The 19749-nt window shown below is 51.3% G+C and overlaps 1 protein-coding gene across 1 annotated transcript in view; it reads right to left on the bottom strand.

The window, feature by feature from the left end:
- The window catches only part of LOC147096268 (tenascin-X-like), a 442953-nt gene that overhangs the window by 79868 nt on the left and 343336 nt on the right, over window positions 1-19749 (bottom strand). Inside the window, 4 exon segments of the mRNA XM_085975125.1 lie at window positions 7780-8058; window positions 9494-9496; window positions 14833-15132; window positions 17864-18154. Coding sequence (XP_085831251.1) covers window positions 7780-8058; window positions 9494-9496; window positions 14833-15132; window positions 17864-18154 — 873 coding nt within the window.

Below are 19749 nucleotides of genomic sequence, written 5' to 3'. Positions count from 1 at the left end.
GCGATCCAATTAATCCCACTCCATTGCTGTTTCCCCAAATCCCTGTAAATTTTTTCCCTTCAAGTATTTATCCAATTCCCCTGTTGAATGTTACTATTGAATCTGCTTTCACCGCCCTTTCAGGCAGAGCATTCCAGATCACAACAGCTCGCTGTGTAAAAAAATGTTTCCTCATGTCGCCTCTGGTTCTTTTGCCAATCACCTTAAATCTGTGGTTACCGACCCTTCTGCCACTGGAAACAGTTCCTCCTTATTTACTCGATCAAAACCGCTCTTGATTTTGAACACCTCTATCAAATCTTCTCTTAACCTTCTCTGCTCAAAGGAGAACAACACCCAGCATCTCCAGTCTCTCCACGTAACTGAAGTCCCTCATCCCCGGTAGCATTCCAGTAAATCTCTTCTGCACCCTCTCCCAGGCTTTAACATCCTCCCTAAAGTGTGGTTCCTAGAAGATGAAGAGATTGAAAGAAACAAGGAGGAGACTCCTCTTCGACAATATTCGACAGGCCTGGTGAGGTCGAAGAGCGAGAGCCAAAGCTGCAAACACATCATCACATCTGTGAACAACGGGGACCATCGGCCGTTGTTCCAGGCGGAACAGATCAGAGAAGAAGCGGTGGCCGACTATGATGTGTCGCTGAGTTTTAAAGTGAGACCGGATAGGCAAGAAGTTAATCAGCAAAGCAGTGCTGGGACGCACGCGATTCATACGGGCGAATCGCAGGAGGATATTTATATGCAGCCTCGATCACGGCGTGTGATATAAATCTATAACAGCTCGCATAGCCCCGAAGGAAGAGATTAGACCAGGCTCGAAAGCCGCAGTGCCGGCCTGAAGTGACGAACTGGATGGCGTCACTTGCAAACTCGTGGCCATGTGTCCGAGTACGCGACTGCCCGGCTCGCTGACCCCCCCGACTGGGGCCTCGAGCTTCACATTTCACCACAGGCATTGGTCCAGTCAGCGGCGTTGCCATAGCCACCGATTAAAGCTCAGGGGGGTCGGGGGAGGGGGGGGGAAATAGAGAAAATAATGACAGCCTTTAAGCTGGGAAGAAAATGGCAGATGAAAATATTTTCCCTCGGAAATGATTTGGCAAAGAGACTGAGGAAAATATTTTCCGGTGTCTGGCGTCAGTAGCGAAAGATGGTCAATGCAGGTATTTCCCCGGGAAATACGATGGCGTTTGGCTGAAGGAAAGGTACCTCTTGTGGTTATTACAACGGTCGATAGCGTTGTGCGTTGACCCCGGGAGAGCCCGTAGACGTAGATGGTGTACTTGGTGCCAGGCCTCAGCCCTGTGATGAGGTAGGAGCGGCGATCGGTCGTCACAGTCACGTTCTGCACGCTCCCGGAGCCCTTGGCTCTGTATTGGATCAGGAAAGAGTCAAAGATGATCTCCGTCGTCCAGGAGACTCGGGCTGAGTTGTCAGTGACCTCGGAAACTGAAAGAATGCCGAGTTTGATGGGTTTTACCGAGTCTTCTTGACCTGTGGAAGCTCAAAGGAGGAGGAGTGGGGGAGAAATAAAAAAAAACAGGGGTAACATTTTCACCAGTGGGTCAACTCCAAGCTCAAGGTCAACAATGTCAGTCAAACACCATCGAAAAACCACCAGTCAGAACGGTTCCCTTCAACAAGAATCGCATCCAGCCGAACCCCTACGCAGTCTGTAAGACACTCCTGGCTACTGAAGTCTATCTAGCTCGCTGCGATACACTTAGTTCCACCGTAAGCATACAAACCATCCTCTCAGAGTAAACACGGACTCAGAGACACTGCGCTTCGCCCGCTTGTATCTCAAAGTTGCACCATGGGACACGGAGAGACTTGCCGTTAGCATAGCGGCTCTTCGCATACCTCCTGTGGCAATGCTCGCAGGGAGTTGGCGGATTCGGTGCCTTGTAACAATGGGAGGGGAGCGGGGAGGCGGGTGTGTGTTACCAGCACCGTGTGATGGAGCGTGTGGTGGAAGGAAGTGAGCGCGACACGTATAGGAAGTGAGCGCCAGGCGTTTAATAGCAGCTCCTCGCAGCAAACACGGGCGGGGTGTCACTGAGCTGTTTGCCGGATGGTGTTTTTTACAGTGTTAAAAAGGGAAAGAAAGACTTGTAGTGATGCAGCGCCTCAACCCCCACCAACATCCCAAAGCTCTTCACACTGAAGTGCGCAGTCACTGCGATTAGGGTGGATTAACGAAGAACAATGAGATTAATGTGCAGCTGATCTGGGTTTTTGGTGATGTTGGTTGAGGGGAAGAATAACAACAACCACTTGCTTTTATATAGCACCTTTAACACAGTAAAATTTTCCAGGACACCGGGGAGGATTGGCCCACGACACCGTGGAGGATTGGCCCAGGACACCGGGGAGGATTGGCCCAGGACACCGGGGAGGATTGGCTCAGGACACCGGGGAGGATTGGCCCAGGACACCGGGGAGGATTGGCCCAGGACACTGGGAATGATTGGACCAGGACACCGGGGAGGTTTGGCCCAGGACACCGGGGAGGATTGGCCCAGGACACCGGGGAGGATTGGACCAGGACACCGGGGAGGATTGGACCAGGACACCGGGGAGGTTTGGCCCAGGACACCGGGGAGGATTGGCCCAGGACACCGGGGAGGATTGGCCCAGGACACCGGGGAGGATTGGCCCGTGACACCGGGGAGGATTGGCCCGCGACACCGGGAATGATTGGCCCAGGACACCGGGGAGGATTGGCCCAGGACACCGGGAATGATTGGCCCAGGACACCGGGGAGGATTGGCCCAGGACACCGGGGAGGATTGGCCCAGGACACCGGGGAGGATTGGCCCAGGACACCGGGGAGGATTGGCCCAGGACACCGGGGAGGATTGGCCCAGGACACCGGGGAGGATTGGCCCAGGACACCGGGGAGGATTGGCCCAGGACACCGGGGAGGATTGGCCCAGGACACCGGGGAGGATTGGCCCAGGACACCGGGAATGATTGGCCCAGGACACCGGGAATGATTGGCCCAGGACACTGGGGAGGATTGGCCCAGGACACCGGGAATGATTGGCCAGGACACCGGGGAGGATTGGCCCAGGACACCGGGGGAGGATTGGCCCTGGACACCGGGGAGGATTGGCCCAGGACACCGGGAATGATTGGCCCAGGACACCGGGAATGATTGCCCAGGACATGGTCAGGCACCTTACAGTAAATCCAAAAAGGGAGCTTCACTGAATTCAGGACTACAACATGGGTTTAACAGCCCCTCGATATCCAGCCAGCTCAGATGGTCAGGAATCTCACGATGGTAATTTCCCCTCCTTTACACTGAACCAAATAGTTCTGCTGGCACCCCACACATTGCAAGAGAGGGACAGGATCAGAACCCGATTCACGTCAAATAAAAGCCTCAGAATTAATGCGGAATAAACCCATCCAACGCTGAAACCCTCCCGACAAACCCAAAGCTCCGTGTCCTATGTTACACAGCAGGAAGATCATAGGATCATAGAATGATACCGCACTGAAGGAGGAGGCCATTTGGCCCATCATGCCTGTGTCAACTCTTTGAAAGAGCGATCCAATTAATCCCACTCCATTGCTGTTTCCCCAAATCCCTGTAAATTTTTTCCCTTGAAGTATTTATCTAATTCCCCTGTTGAATGTTACTATTGAATCTGTTTCCACTGCTCTTTCAGGCAGTGCATTCCAGATCAAAACAACTCGCTGCCTAAAAAATGTTTCATGTCGCTTCTCATTCTTTTGCCAATCACCTTAAATCTGTGGTTACTGACCCTTCTGTCTCTGGAAACAGTTCCTCCTTATTTACTCGATCAAAACAGTTCATGATTTTGAACACCTCTATCAAATCTTCTCTTAACCTTCTCTGCGCTAAGGAGAACAACCCCCAGCATCTCCAGTCGCTCCATGTAACAGAAGCCCCTCATCCCCGGTACCATTCTAGTAAATCTCTTCTGCACCCTCTCCCAGGCATTGACATCCTCCCTAAAGTGTGGTTCCTAAAAGATGAAGAGATTGAAAGAAGCAAGGAGGAGACTCCTCTTCGCCAATATTCAACAGGCCTGGTGAAGTCGAAGAGCGAGAGCTAAAGCTGCAAACACATCATCACATCCGTGAACAACGGGGACCATCGGCTGTTGTTCCAGGCGGAACAGATCAGAGAAGAAGCGGTGGCCGACTATGATGTGTCGCTGAGTTTTAAAGCGAGACCGGATAGGCACGAAGTTAATTGGCAAAACAGTGATGGGACGCACGCGATTCATACGGGCGAATCGCAGGAGGATATTTATATGCAGCCTCGATCGCGGCATGTGATATAAATCTGTAACAGCTCGCATAGCCCCGAAGGAAGAGATTAGAACAGACGCGAAAGCCGCAGTGCCGGCCTGAAGTGACGAACTGGATGGCGTCACTTGCAAACTCGTGGCCGTGTGTCCGAGTACGCGACTGCCCGGCTCGCTGACGCCCCCCCGACTGGGGCGTCAAGCTTCACATTTCATTACAGGCATTGGTCCAGAGTCACTGGCGTTGCCATAGCCACCGATTAAAGCTTGGGGGCGTGGGGGGGTGGGGAAATAGAGAAAATAATGACAGCCTTTAAGCTGGGAAGAAAATGGCAGATGAAAATATTTTCACTTGGAAATGCTTTAGCCAAGAGTCTGAGGAAAATATTTTCCGGTGTCTGGAGTCAGTAGCAAAAGACGGTCAATGCAGGTATTTCCTTGGGAAATACGACGGCGTTTGGCTGAAGGAAAGGTACCTCTTGTGGTTATTACAACGGTCGATAGCGTTGTGCGTTGACCCGGGGAAAGCCCGTAGACGTAGATGGTGTACTTGGTGCCAGGCCTCAGCCCTGTGATGAGGTAGGAGCGGCGATCGGCCATCGCGGTCACGTTCTGCACGCTCCCGGAGCCCTTGGCTCTGTATTGGATCAGGAAAGAGTCAAAGATGATCTCCGTCGTCCAGGAGACTCGGACTGAGTTGTCAGTGACCTCGGAAACTGAAAGAACGCCGAGTTTGATGGGTTTTACCATGTCTTCTTGACCTGTGGAAGCTCAAAGGAGGAGGAGTGGGGGAGAAATAAAAAAAAACAGTGGTAACATTTTCACCAGTGAGTCAACTCCAAGCTCAAGGTCAACAATGTCAGTCAAACACCATCGAAAAAACACCAGTCAGAACGGTTCCCTTCAACAAGAATCGCATCCAGCCGAACCCCTACGCAGTCTGTAAGATACTCCTAGCTACTGAAGTCCATCTCGCTCGCTACGATACACTTAGTTCTACCGTAAGCATACAAACCATCCTCTCAGAGTAAACACGGACTCAGAGACACTGCGCTTCGCCCGCTTGTATCTCAAAGTTGTACCACGGGACACGGAGAGACTTGCCGTTAGCATAGCGGCTCTTCGCAGACCTCCTGTGGCGATGCTCGCAGGGAGTTGGCGGATTCGGTGCCTTGTAACAATGGGAGGGGAGCGGGGAGGCGGGTGTGTGTTACCAGCACCGTGTGACGGAGCGTGTGGTGGAAGGAAGTGAGCGCGACACGTACAGGAAGTGAGCGCCAGGTGTTTAATAGCAGCTCCTCGCAGCAAACACGGGCGGGGTGTCACTGAGCTGTTTGCCTGTTGGTGTTTTTTACAGTGTTAAAAAGGGAAAGAAAGACTTGTAGTGATGCAGCGCCTCAACCCCCAGCAACATCCCAAAGCTCTTCACACTGAAGTGCACAGTCACTGCGATTAGGGTGGATTAACGAAGAACAATGAGATTAATGTGCAGCTGATCTGGGTTTTTGGTGATGATTGTTTAGGGGAAAAATAACAACAACAACAAATTGCTTTTATATAGCGCCTTTAACATAGTAAAATTGTCCAGGACACCGGGGAGGATTGGCCCAGGACACCGGGAATGATTGGCCCAGGACACCGGGGAGGATTGGCCCAGAACATCGGAGAGGATTGGCCCAGGACACCGGAGAGGATTGGCCCAGGACACCGGCGAGGATTGGCCCAGGACACCGGCGAGGATTGGCCCAGGACACAGGGGAGGATTGGCCCAGGACACCGGGGAGGATTGGCCCAGGACACCGGGGAATGATTGGCCCAGGACACCGGGAATGATTGGCCCAGGACACCGGGGAGGATTGGCCCAGGACACCGGGGAGGATTGGCCCAGGACACCGGGGAGGATTGGCCCAGGACCCGGTCAGGCACCTTAATGTAAATCCAAAAAGGGAGCTTCACTGAATTCAGGACAACAACATGGGTTTAACGGCCCCTCGATATCCAGCCAGCTCAGGCAGTCAGGAATCTCACAATGGGAATTTCCCCTCCTTTACACTGAACCAAATAGTTCTGCTGGCAAGCCACACATCGCAAGAGAGGGAGAGGATCAGAACCCGATTCACGTCAACTAAAACCCCTCAGAATTAATGTGGAATAAACCCATCCAACGCTGAAACCCTCCCGACAAACCCAAAGCTCCGTGTCCTATGTTACACGGCAGGAAGATCATAGAATCATAGAATGATACCACACTGAAGGAGGAGGCCATTCGGCCCATCGTTCTTGTGTCGGCTCTTTGAAAGAGCGATCCAATTAAGCCCACTCCATTGCTGTTTCTCCAAATCCCTGTAAATTTTTTCCCTTCAAGTATTTATCCAATTCCCCTGTTGAATGTTACTATTGAATCTGTTTCCACCGCCCTTTCAGGCAGAGCATTCCAGATCAAAACAACTCGCTGCCTAAAAAATGTTTCCTCATGTCGCCTCTGGTTCTTTTGCCAATCACCTTAAATCTGTGGTTACTGACCCTTCTGCCACTCGAAACAGTTCCTCCTTATTTACTCGATCAAAACCATTCTTGATTTTGAACACCTCTATCAAATCTTCTCTTAACCTTCTCTGCTCTAAGGAGAACAACCCTCAGTATCTCCAGTCTCTCCACGTAACTGAAGTCCCTCATCCCCGTTACCATTCTAGAAAATCTCTTCTGCAACCTCTCCCAGACCTTGACATCCGCTAAAGTGTGGTTCCTAAATTATGAAGAGGTTGACAGAAACAAGGAGAAGGAGACTCCTCTTCGACAATGTTCGACAGGCCTGGTGAAGTCGAAGAGCGAGAGCTGAAGCTGCAAACACATCATCACATCCGTGAACAACGGGGACCATCGGCTGTTGTTCCAGGCGGAACAGGTCAGAGAAGAAGCGATGGCCGACTATGATGTGTCGCTGAGTTTTAAAGCGAGACCGGATAGGCACGAAGTTAATCGGCAAAACAGTGCTGGTCGCACGCGATTCATACGGGCGAATCGCAGGAGGATATTTATACGCAGCCTCGATTGCGGTGTGTGATATAAATCTATAACAGCTCGCATAGCCCCGACGGAAGAGATTAGGCCAGACTCGGAAGCCACAGTGCCGGCCTGAAGTGACGAACTGGACGCTGTCACTTGCAAACTCGCGGCCGTGTGTCCGAGTATGCGACTGCCCGGCTCGCTGACCCCCCCGACTGGGGCCTCGAGCTTCACTTTTCACCAGAGTCACCGGTGTTGCCATAGCCACCGATTAAAACTAGGGGGGTGGGGGGGGTGGGGAAAGAGAGAAAATAATGACAGCCTTTAAACTGGGAAGAAAATGGCCGATGAAAATATTTTCCCTCGGAAATGCATTGGCCAAGTAACTGAGGAAAATATTTTCCGGTGTCTGGAGTCAGTAGCGAAAGAAGGTCAATGCAAGTATTTCATCAGGAAATGCGACGACATTTGGCTGAAGGAAAGGTACCTCTTGTGGTTATTACAACGGTCGATAGCGTTGTGCGTTGACCCCGGGAAAGCCCGTAGACGTAGATGGTGTACTTGGTGCCAGGCCTCAGTCCTGTGATGAGATAGGAGCGGCGATCGGCCGTCGCGGTCACGTTCCGCACGCTCCCAGAGCCCTTGGCTCCGTATTGGATCAGGAAGGAGTCAAAGATGATCTCCGTCGTCCAGGAAACTCGGACCGAGCGGGCAGTGACCTCAGAAATGGAAAGAATGCCGAGTTTCATGGGTTTTACCGAGTCTTCTTGACCTGTGGAAGCTCGAAGGAGGAGGAGAAATGGGGGAGAAATAAAAAAAACAGAGGTAACATTTTCACCAGTGGGCCAACTCCAAGCTCAAGGTCAACAATGTCAGTCAAACACCATCGGAAAACCACCAGTCAGAACGGTTCCCTTCAACAAGAATCGCTTACAGTCGAACCCCTACGCAGCCTGTGAGATACTCCTGGCTACTGAAGTCTGTCTCGCTCGCTACGATCCACTTAGTTCTACCGTAAGCATACAAACCGTCTCCTCGCAGTAAACACGGACTCGGAGATACTACTCTTCGCCTGCTTGTATCTCAAAGTTGCACCATGGGACACGGAGAGACTTGCCGTTTGCATAGCGGCTCTTCGCAGACCTCCTGTGGCGATGCTCGCAGGGAGTTGGCGGATTCGGTGCCTTGTGACAGTGGGAGGGGGTGGGCGGGGAGGCGGGTGTGTGTTACCAGCACCGTGTGACGGAGCGTGTGGTGGCAGGAAGTGAGTGCGACACGTACAGGAAGTGAGCGCCAGGCGTTTAACAGCAGCTCCTCGCAGCAAACACGGGCGGGTTGTCACTGAGCGGTTTGCCTGTTCGTGTTTTTTACAGTGTTAAAAAGGGAAAGAGTGACTTGTAGTGATGCAGCACCTCAACCCCCAGCAACCCCCCAAAGCTCTTCACACTGAAGTGCGCAGTCACTGCGATTAGGGTGGATTAATGAAGAACAATGAGATTAATGTGCAGCTGATCTGGGTTTTTGGTGATGTTGGTTGAGGGGAAGAATAACAACAACAACTTGCTTTTATATAGCGCCTTTAACATAGTAAAATTGCCCAGGACGCCGGGGATAATACCCAGGACACCGGGAATGTTTGGCCCAGGACACCGGGGAGGATTGGGCCAGGACACCGGGGAGGATTGGCCCAGGACACCGGGGAGGATTGACCCAGGACACCGGGGAGGATTGGCCCAGGACACCGGGGAGGATTGGCCCAGGACACCGGGGAGGATTGGCCCAGGACACCGGGGAGGATTGACCCAGGACACCGGGGAGGATTGGCCCGGGACACCGGGGAGGATTGGCCCGGGACACCGGGGAGGATTGGCCCGGGACACCGGGGAGGATTGGCCCAGGACATTGAGGAGAACTCCTCAGCTCTACTTCCAAAAGTGCCAATGAATCTTTAACATTGTTGTGGCCTCGGGTTAATGGTTGATCTGTGCAGACAACCTTTGAGGAGACAGCGCTCCCCTAGGGCTGCACTGAAGTACCAGGCAGTGCGAAGATGTACAGAAAGGACGGGAGTAGACTGCATCTGCTCGAGGGGCTGCACGGAAGTGAAATGCCAGCACGGAACACCACACAGAGCAGACAGTGACCACACTCCCTCCACATCCAGCTGTGTCTCCATGTGTGGAAAGGTCCACAGAGCTTACTGTCTGGCTATCAGCCCACTGAAAGCAGCTGGGGTGTCAGCCTTGGCTCAGTGGGTCGCACGCTCTCTCGCCACTGAGTCAGAAGGGTTGTGGGTTCAAGTCCCACCCCATAGACTTGAGCACAGAATCTAGGCTGACACTCCCAGTGCAGTACTGAGGGAGTGCTGCACTGTCAGAGGTGCAGTTTTTCGGATGAAACTTTAAACCAAGGCCCCGTCTACCCTCTCAGGTGGATGTAAAAAAGCCCACGGCCATTATTTCAAAGAAGAGCAGGGGGAGTTCTCCCCGGTGTCCTGCCCAATATTTATCCCTCAACCAACATCACTAAAAAACAGATGATCTGGTCATGATCACATTGCTGTTTATGGGAGCTTGCTGTGCTCAAATTGGCTGCTGCGTTTCCTACATTACAACAGTGACTAGGCTTCAAAAGTACTTCATTGGCTGTGAAGCGCTTTGGGACGTCCTGAGGTGGTGAAAGATGCTGTAACAATGCGAGTCTTTCTCCTTATGCGGGATCGGAAGAGTTGAAGGAATCCAGATATTCCAGAGATACAATCATCAACTTCATTCTCTACAATTAACTGCTCTCCTCACAAAGCAATTGGAAGACACCAATGGAGCAGAGGAAGACAGAGCTAGTCTGGCTGAACGGACTATCATTAGCGAGAGGATCTCCCTTGGCGATTTATAACAATAGGGATGTAATCAACACAGTGTGATGGGGGTGGTGGAAACGTTACAGGAAGTGCAGTCAATGGCCTAGAAATTCACTCGGGCGCGGGCAGCTCGCTCGCGCCCAAAAGTTAGCGCTGGGCGGGGAGGCATTAGCGCACGCCGTATACTCGTCTTCTGCGCCCCAATTCGGAAGCGGGCGCTATACCAGGGTGTGCCCGCCTCCGTTTGGGGCGCTGCAACTGAATATCGGCGCGCTAGTTGCCGCAGCGCCACCTGATGCGGTGCGGCAGGCTGCGGTACTGCAGGCCTCCTCCTTCTCTTAAGGGGGAGGTGCCTGCAACGGCCGGAGCCCCGATCGCGAGTGCCGGCAAAAGAGCCCGGCACAACGGAGAAGTGCCGGGCTCCACGGAAACCAGCTGGCAATGCCGCGGGGGGGGGTGCGGTGGAGGAGGCCGGGGAAGGAGGTGCGGGCAGGCGGCCGCCGAAAAAGCGGCCGGCCGCACCTTCCGCTTTAAAGCGCCCCACTATGGCGGCAGGACGGCCCCGTTTTCTGGTCGCTGTTTGCGCCCGCTTCGGAGGAGGCGGCCGCAAATAAATATGGGGATCGGCGCGGTTTCGGGGCGTTACGGGCCACCGCGCACACCGATGACGTAATCGGTCCCGGTGCAGCGCTAACGGCTACCGCCGCCAATACCGCTGCACTCAATTTCCGCGCTACCACCACGCCGGCGCAAAAGACCTCTTTAGGTGCTAAGTGGGCGCAAGGCCCACTGAATTTCTAGGCCAATGTACCAGACTTTTAATATATTATAGATTGCTGCACACAAAGGGCTGGATTTTCATTCAGAAGTCGGGTTGGAGGCGGGACTACAACTTTTGGGGTTGTTGTCCCGCCTCCACCGAGATGCGGCCAATCCACGCGACTTTAACTTGACTGACCTTGTTGAGCCCGCCCAACGGGCTCAGCAGGCCAATTAAGGGCCACCCGGCAACAGGTGACGTCACAGACTGAAATTTCATCTGCATTTGACAGATGAAATATCAGTGTTTCACAGCTGTTTGAAGCTGTCAAACACTGACAGTCTTACTTCTAACGTGAGTCCTTCTCCACAGACTCAGTTAGAAATCTCTCCTGCACAGAAAGCTGCAGGCTGTCACTTTTGGCAGTTCGCAGCCATTCTGCTTTCTGTGTCGGTGAGATGAGGGACTCCCGGGATCTAAAGGAAGGAAGGCTGAAAAGGTAGGAAAAGGTAATTTACACTTCTTTACACACTTTAGACACACCAAACACACTTACCTTTGCACTCATGCACCCATCACTCACCTGAACACCGAAATCTCGACCCCTCCAAGCCCTTCAACCCGACGGCCCGACTCCTCCAACTTGGCGTGGTTTGGAGCTGTCGGGAATCCCACAGTTCGAGCTTAAAAATAGGGATTAGGCTAAAAACTGCCTGTTAGTTACCTGTTAACAGGCAGTTAATTGGCACTAATCCCCTTCCCGCCTCGGGGAGGCGGGTCCCAGTGCAGGGCGGGTACCCGCCTCCTTTGAAACTGGCATGGGGGCGGGATGGGGTCGGGACCCCTGATTTCGGGATTTTAACCCCCCGCACGCCTCCAATCCCGACTCCACGGCACACTGAAAATTGAGCCCAAAGATTCATAGAATAGTACAGCGCAGGAGGAGGCCATTTGGCCCATCGAGTCTGCGCCGGCTCTTTCGAAGAGCAATCCAGTTAGTCCCACTCCCCTGCTCTTTCCCCATATCCCCGCAATGTTTTCTCCCTCAAGTATTTATCCAATTCCCCTTTAGGGCTAATATTGAATCTGTTTCCACCACCCTAGCAGGCAGTGCATTCCAAATCCTAACCTCTCGTTGCGTAAAAAGGTTTTGCCAATCACCTTAAATCTGTGCCCGCTGGTTATCGACCCTTCCGCCATTAGGCACAGTTCTTACCAACAAATGCACAAGAAGGTTAGAGTTCGCGTGCACACCTGGATGGATGTAACGTGTCTCTCAGGTATTTTAACAGATCAAAGACTGCTCCGCACACAGGAAACATCGCAGCCACTGTGAAAGCCGATCTGCACAGTGCGAGCCAAACAGCTGGAAAAAAGCATGCGGGAAATGCAGTGTAATCATCCGAAGGAGGCCCCTATTACAGGCGCATTCACCATGCTCCATCTGTAGGGACTGCAAAGAAAAATGACAAGAGATAAATCATTTTGCTTTGCTCCAAGGAAGGAAGGAATAGTCAGGAAACACTGGGACCTTGGGGCCTTTCCATGTTCCAATACTTGCACAGAAATGGTGGGGAGAATAATCATCCAGGCACCACAGGGCTGGCCAACTCTGATTATTCCACTGGATAAAGCAAAAAGGATTCGGTCTTACCTTGAGGTAGAAAGTCAAGCAAGTTATTCACAAGAGGGAAAGAGTAGATTTACAAAGGATTACTTTGCACATTGAATAGAAGCAAAGGCCCGAAGACAAGTGCCCAGAGTTTTCCAAGTGGGGACTGGGCTTGCAAGCAACACAACCTGTCCCATGGAAGTTTGAGGAGCGCCGCTGTGAGCTGGCAGGATCGTCACTCGGTTCCAAATTATGCAGCGAGCCCATCTCCTGGCGAGATGGTATGAAAACTTGGGCCACGAGTTTCGGTATTTGTAAAGCGTCACCAGCACCAGAACAAAATGGCAGGGTTTTTTTTTTGCCCCCCTCCTGAGAGATTCCACGAAGAATTTTGGAGGCAAATGAATAATTTGTTGTTTGACAAATACCTGCGGTGGTCACGACGCTGGTCAGCGGCTTCGTGCGCCGGCCGCCAGCGACCCCATAGAGACGGACGGTGTAGACGCTAGCAGGCTTCAGGCCTTTGATGAGGGAGGACCGTCGGTCACCGGCCACGGTCAGGTTGTGCACGCCCTGGGCTGCCGGGCCGCTGTACTGTATCAGAAAGGAATCGAAGCCACTGCCCGCCGTCCAGGAGAGTTTGAAGGATTGAGGCGTGATGTGAGAGACGGAAAGGTCACCAAGTTTACTTGGCTTCACAGAGTCTTTAACTGTGGAGGCTAAAAAAAAGGAGAAAAGTAGATGGCATTTTATCAGTGGGAAGGTTGGTTGAAACGCAGCAGATCCTTGTGAAATCGAGACACGAGCTACACGCAATCCTGGAACGTGCAAATTCAATTGGTTAATTCTGCCCACACCACTCATTTTCACAGCAGTCAGTAACGAGAGCCTGCAAGTTGGCGATGGTAATGAATGAATGCTTGACTTATTTGGATGACATTACAGTGCGCATTGCTTGCACACGGACTCACCTCCTTATCTTATGTCATACGAACACGTTATATCATACAAAGACCTTATGCCATACGAACACATTGTCATACACACATTGTCATACGAACCCATTATGTCATACGAACCCACTATGTCATACGAACGCGTTATGTCCTACCAGCATGTTGACATATGAACACGTTAGGCTTGAAAGATAGAGGTGACCTGACAGGGCTAGAGATGGGCTGGGGAAAGAGGGCCTTGGGTGGATAGAAGGACTGGGCGGTGGGGGGGGGGGGATAAAGGGAGGATAAAGGGAGTCTGGGGGATAGGGGGTTGGATAGAGAGGGTCTGAGGGGGATAGAGGAGCTCAGGGCATTGAGTGGGACTGGGGGAAATGAGTGGGACTGGGGAAATAAATGGAGGATGGATTGGGTCTGGGGGATAGAGGGGGTGGGGAAGTAGAGGTGGACAGAGGGATGGGGGATGGAGGGAGACTGGGAGCCATAGCCCCCATATTGTCAACTTTAATTCCTAAACTACAGACGCTAAACATCCAGATGGTCTACAGGCTCTTTAGACTTTGAGTTTCTCACAGGTAAATCTGTGTAGTTGAAGCCTTAAGGAGTTACTGGGGACATCCCGTACCCAACAATCTTCAATGGGAAACAGGTCAGCCGGGAAGTCATGTGATAAAACCTCCAACAGGATGCAAAATTTGGCTGCTGCATTTCCTACATTACAACAGTGACTACACTGAAGAAAAGGGGGTTTCGGAAGGGAATACCAGAGCTTCGGACCTTGGCAGCTGAAGGCACGGCCGCCGATAGTGGAGCGATTAAAATCAGGGATACACAAGAGGCCAGAATTGGCGGAGCGCAGAGATCTCGGAGGGTTGTAGGGCTGGAGGAGATTACAGGGACAGGGAAGGGGCGCGAGGCCATGGAGGGATTTGAACTCGAGGATGAGAATTTTTAAATCGAGGCGTTGCCGGACCGGGAGCCAAGTAGGTCAGCGAGCACAAGGAGTGATGGGCGAGCGGGACTCGGTGCGAGTTCGGATACGGGCAGCAGAGTTTTGGAGGAGCTCAAGTTTATGTAGGGTGGAAGATGGGAAGCCGGCCAGGGTTTACAGTGACCAGGGCAGTTTTTGTACCCTCCTAATGTCCTTGAATCATACTCCGAGTGAGACAACCGTCAATAGTGCGGCGAGCACTCTTTTTCATACAAGGTTATGAAGTGCCATTCCGAAATGGTGGGCGTTACCATGGCAACACCACGAGACTACAGAAGAAAGTTTGGACTTTGGGTGTAGCTGGATAATAAAAATATTTCTCCGCGGAAGAGGAACTGGCGCTCGTTCTTATGGGAAATACCTGAGGTGTTGGCGGCAGCGGTGAGTGGCCTGGTGCGTTGGCCAGCAGAGACCCCGTACAGATAGAGCGTGTAGGCGGTGCTAGGACTCAGGCCTGTGATGACGGAGGATCGACGGTCACCGGTTACCGTGAGGTTGTTCACATCCTCAGACCCCTCCGCTCCGTACTTGATGAGAAAGGAATCAAAGGTCCTCTCTGCTGCCCAGGACAGTTCGAGGGAGCGACCCGTGACCTTCGAGACTGAGACACTGCCCAGTTCTGCCACCGCAATCGGTTTCTGACCCTCTTTATCTGTGGAAACTACAATGTAAAATAAAAACAAAGAAGCAGAACCATCGTTAATCGGCTGAGGTGAATTATGGCAGGCCTGGACAGGCTGAATTCAGAGAGAATGTTTCCAATGGCCGGGGAGCACAGAACCAGGGGCCACAGTCTAAAAATAGCGGGCAAATCATTTAAAACAGAGATGAGGAAGAATTTCTTCACTCAAAGAGTGGTGAGCCTGTGGAATTCCCTGCCACAGAGGGCTGTGAAGGCTAATTCAATAAATATTTTCAAGAGAGAATTGGATATATTTCTGAAGGCTAAGGGGATTAAGGGTTACGGAGAAAAGGCGGGGACGGGGTACTGAACTGGTAAGATCAGCTATGATCTCAGACGAAGATCAGCCATGATCTCATTGAATGGCGGAGCAGGCTCGAAGGGCCGAATGGCCTACTCCTGTTCCTATCTCTATGTTTCTATGATTGAGTGAGTTCTGGAAAGGAAATAGAGGGGGAAATTAAAACCCAGTGAGGAGAGGAAGAGAGAGAACACTCTTTAACTGGCCTGAGAATCCCCCCTCTATCCCAGCATGGAACTCACCCCATCATTGACGGAGCACTTGGCTGATAAATCGCTGGGGCAGAGTTTCCACTCGGCTGCGCTGATTTCTCTGGCGCAATTCACCCAAAATTGGCAAAATCAGCGCAAAAGATCGCGGAATCCTCAGCAATTCACGTCCGGCGCGAATCAAGTTCCCACGAGCTCTTGCGCTGATTTTAAAAAAAATCACGCTAGAGTCTGGCCCCGCCCCCGGGTGAATTGATCACCATGGTGAGTTTCCGCTAATTGCGCTCGTTTGTGGGCCCTCGAGGAGGTGCCAAAAATCAAGCCACAAGGACACGTTTTAAAACCTTTTGAATATCATTTTTTTTAAAATTTGCTAAGAAACTGACTACTGTACCCCAATATAACGAGCAAGTGGTTCCGTGTAGGTTTGAAAAGTCACTTTCAGTCATTTAAAAATCGGGTTACTCGCAGGTGGGGGCATTGACACTGTGATTGAAAACGCTTATTCTTTGCGATAAACCCACTTTCAGCTGTGTTAATCAAACTTCACCAGGTTTCCACTCTTAAATATATCACGGAATATTTTCTAAAGCAAATTTCTTTTTCAAAAATTAAGTTTTAAAATGCTGCCCGACGACACTGTTTGATGACAGGTTTGGCGTTGGGCGATATGCGAATGAGTTTGAGTGGAAACTCGAGGGAAAAAAAACCCTCTTCTCAAACCTAGCACCATTTTTTGCGCCATTTTGAGCCGGGATCGCCGATTGCACCCAGCGTGGAAGCTCTAACCGCCACGGGTGAGATTCCAGTGGCCTGGCCTGGGGTGCGCGGAGTATGAGTCCCAATGCTAAGCTAACCTGCCTGGCAGGTACAGTCAGCGGCTCTCCCGGAGTTGGAGCACAACTTTCTCTTGGCTGATGGGACCAGGGACCTTACTGGCCAACTGAGAGCTTCTGGTGGGCCAACATAGGAATAACAGAGGAACGTAGGAACAGGAGGAGGCCATTGAGCCCCTCGAACCATTCAATGAGATCATGGCTGATCTGCTGCCTAACTCCATATACCCACCTTCGGCCCATATCGCTTAATACCTTTGGTTAATAAAAAGCTATCAATCTCAGGTATAAAATTAATAATTCATCTAACATTAGTTGCCGTTTGCAGAAGAGAGTTCCAAACTTCTACCACCCTTTGTGTGTAGAAGTCTTCCCTAACTTCACTCCTGAAAGGCCTAGCTCTAATTTTTAGACTATGCCCCCTAGTCCGGAGCAGGCTCGAAGGGCCAAATGGCCTACTCCTGCTCCTATTTCTTATATTCTTATGTCCTGGACTCCCCAACCAGCGGAAATAGTTTCTCTCTCTCTGCCCTATCTGTTCCCCTTAATATCTTGAAAACTTCAATCAGATCACCCCTTAACCTTCTAAATTCCAGGGAATACAACCCTAGTTTGTGTAATCTCTCCTCATAATTTAACCCTTGCAGTCCGGGTATCATTCTGGTAAACCCACGCTGCTCTCCCTCCAAGGCCAATATATCCTTCCTAAGGTGTGGTGCCCAGAGCTGCTCACAGCCCAACCTCTAAAACTCAACCTCTTGGTCTTTACTCTGCTGTGCTACGTAAACTGGCCAGGGTTTCCATAGTAACGTGGCCTTTTTGCCCCCCAACACCCCTCCCCCCACCCTTTCAACAATGGGAGAAGACAGGATTCTGAAGCAGGGCTAACAACCCTCCAGGATTGGCCGGGAGCCCCCAGGAATTAAAGTTTAAACTCCAGGACACTGTTGAGAGCAACACCCAGGGACAAAAATCATTGGGGGTGGGGGGGGGGGGGGAAGGGGTGGTGGGGGAGGGGGGCATTAAACTAAAAGTGTGTTCTTTTTTCATTTTCTTCATTTATTTGTTATATCCAAAAAAAATATTGGAAATGGGAATAATAGAGCTGCTTGATGGACGGTCATGAATCACCCAATCAGATAAGGAAGAGTCTGTTGGCTTTCTGATTGGCCATGGGAAGGTGGGGCGCTGCGAGTATGGACGTGTCGGGCGACCAATGGCAGGAGACGTGGGGGTCAGGTGATAAAACCTCCTGGAATATGTCCAAGCAGAGTTGGAAACCACTATCATGAAGCAGAGGTCAATCCATGTGAGAGAGAGAGAGGGAGAGAGACAGAGAAAGAGAGAGAGAGAGAGAGAAGTACCTGTGGTGGACACAACCGTGGTCAAGGGCTTGGTACGTTTGCCACTGAAGATTCCGTAGAGATAGATCGTGTATCTGGTAGTAGGTCTGAGGCCTACGATGAGGTACGATCGCCGTCCGCCAGTGACTGTGATGTTCTGGGTCTCCACAGAACCTTGGACTCGGTACTGTATTAAATATGAGTCAAAGGCCCTGTCCACTGTCCAGGACAGTCGGACCGAGTTAGCCGTGACCTTAGGGGTTGACAGACTGCCCAGCCTAACCGGCGTTACGGTGTCTTTAACTGCGGAAGCTAAAAGAGAGAGGGAGGTGGGGGGGGAAAAGCAATCAAACGTTATCGCTGCTCGGACCACAGCAGACTGAGAGAAGAGGTCTACAAGCTCTACAGGAACTGGAGAAAAGGGATTCCGACTGAATGTGGGCGTGAGCTCATTCTCCAAATTTAACATCACTCGATTACAGAACCTCGCTTCCCTACAGCTACTGAAAGACGTCTTCGAAGTTTGTTTTCTGTAAATATATTTCCACACACACACAGACACAAACGGTGATCTTTCCTCGCAAGACTAAACCACAACTTGGTGGGAGTCATTAGTGCCTCCTGGTGAGACACCCTGCTGGAAAGGAGCATGGGAATAAAGCAATAATACCACAGAAGGAAAGAACTTGCATTTCTACAGCCCCTTTCACAGACTCAGGACGTCCCAAAGTGCTTTACAGCCAATGAAGTACTTTTTGAAGTGTAGTCACTGTTGTAATGTAGGAAACGTGGCAGCCATTGTGCGCACAGCAAGCTCCCACAAACAGCAATGAGATAATTGACCATCATATTGTTATGCGCCGAGATCTCTCTGTTCCTCCAATTCTGGCCTCTTGCTCTTCCCCCATTTTCATCGCTCCCCCATTGGCGGTCGTGCCTTCAGCTGGCTGGGCCCTAAGCTCTGGAATTCCCTCCCTAAACCTCTCCATCTCTCTACCTCTCATAGAAACGTAGAAGATAGGAGCAGGAGTAGGCCATTCGGCCCCTCGAGCCTGCTCCGCCATTCAATGCGATCATGGCTGATCATCCAAATTCAGTACCCTGTCCCTGCCTTCTCCCCATATCCCTTGATCCCTTTAGCCTTAAGAAATATATCTAACTCCTTCTTGAATATATTTAATGAATTGGCCTCAACTGCCTTCTGTGGTAGAGAATTCCACAGGTTCACCACTCTCCGGGTGAAGAAATTCCTCCTCATCTCAGTCTTAAATGGCTTACCCCTTATCCTTGGACTGTGACCCCTGGTTCTGGGCTCCCCCGCCATCGGGAACATCCTTCCTGCATCTAGTTTGTCTAGTCCTGGTAGAATTTTATAAGTTTCAATGAGATCCCCTCTCATTCTTCTAAACTCCAGCGAGTACAAGCCCAATCGACCCAATCTCTCTTCATACGTCATTCCTGCCATCCCAAGTATCAGTCTGGTGAATCTTCGCTGCACTCCCTCCATGGCAAGAACATTCTTCCCCAGATAAGGCGACCAAAACTGCACACAATACTCAAGGTGTGGTCTCACCAAGGCCCTGTACAACTGCAGCAAGACATCCTTGCTCCTGTACTTGAATCCTCTCGCTATGAAGGCCAACATACCATTTGCCTTCTTAACTGCCTACTGCACCTGCATGCTTACCTTCAGCGACTGGTGCACAAGGACACCCAGGTCTCGTTGCACTTCCCCTTTTCCCAATCTATTGCCATTCAGGTAATAATCTGCCTTCCAGTTTTTGCCACCAAAGTGGATAACCCCGCATTTATCCAAATTATACTGCATCTGCCATGCATCTGCCCAATCACCCAACCTGTCCAAATCATACTTGAGTTTCTCTGCATCCTCCTCACAGCACACACGC

Source organism: Somniosus microcephalus, unplaced genomic scaffold (assembly GCF_052327205.1).
Source record: "Somniosus microcephalus isolate GS21.2 unplaced genomic scaffold, FLI_Smic_1.0 unresolved_chr1, whole genome shotgun sequence".
NCBI classification, from domain to species: domain Eukaryota; kingdom Metazoa; phylum Chordata; class Chondrichthyes; order Squaliformes; family Somniosidae; genus Somniosus; species Somniosus microcephalus.
Note: the sequence above shows the minus strand (reverse complement) of the source record. Positions and strands in the feature narration are given on the sequence as shown.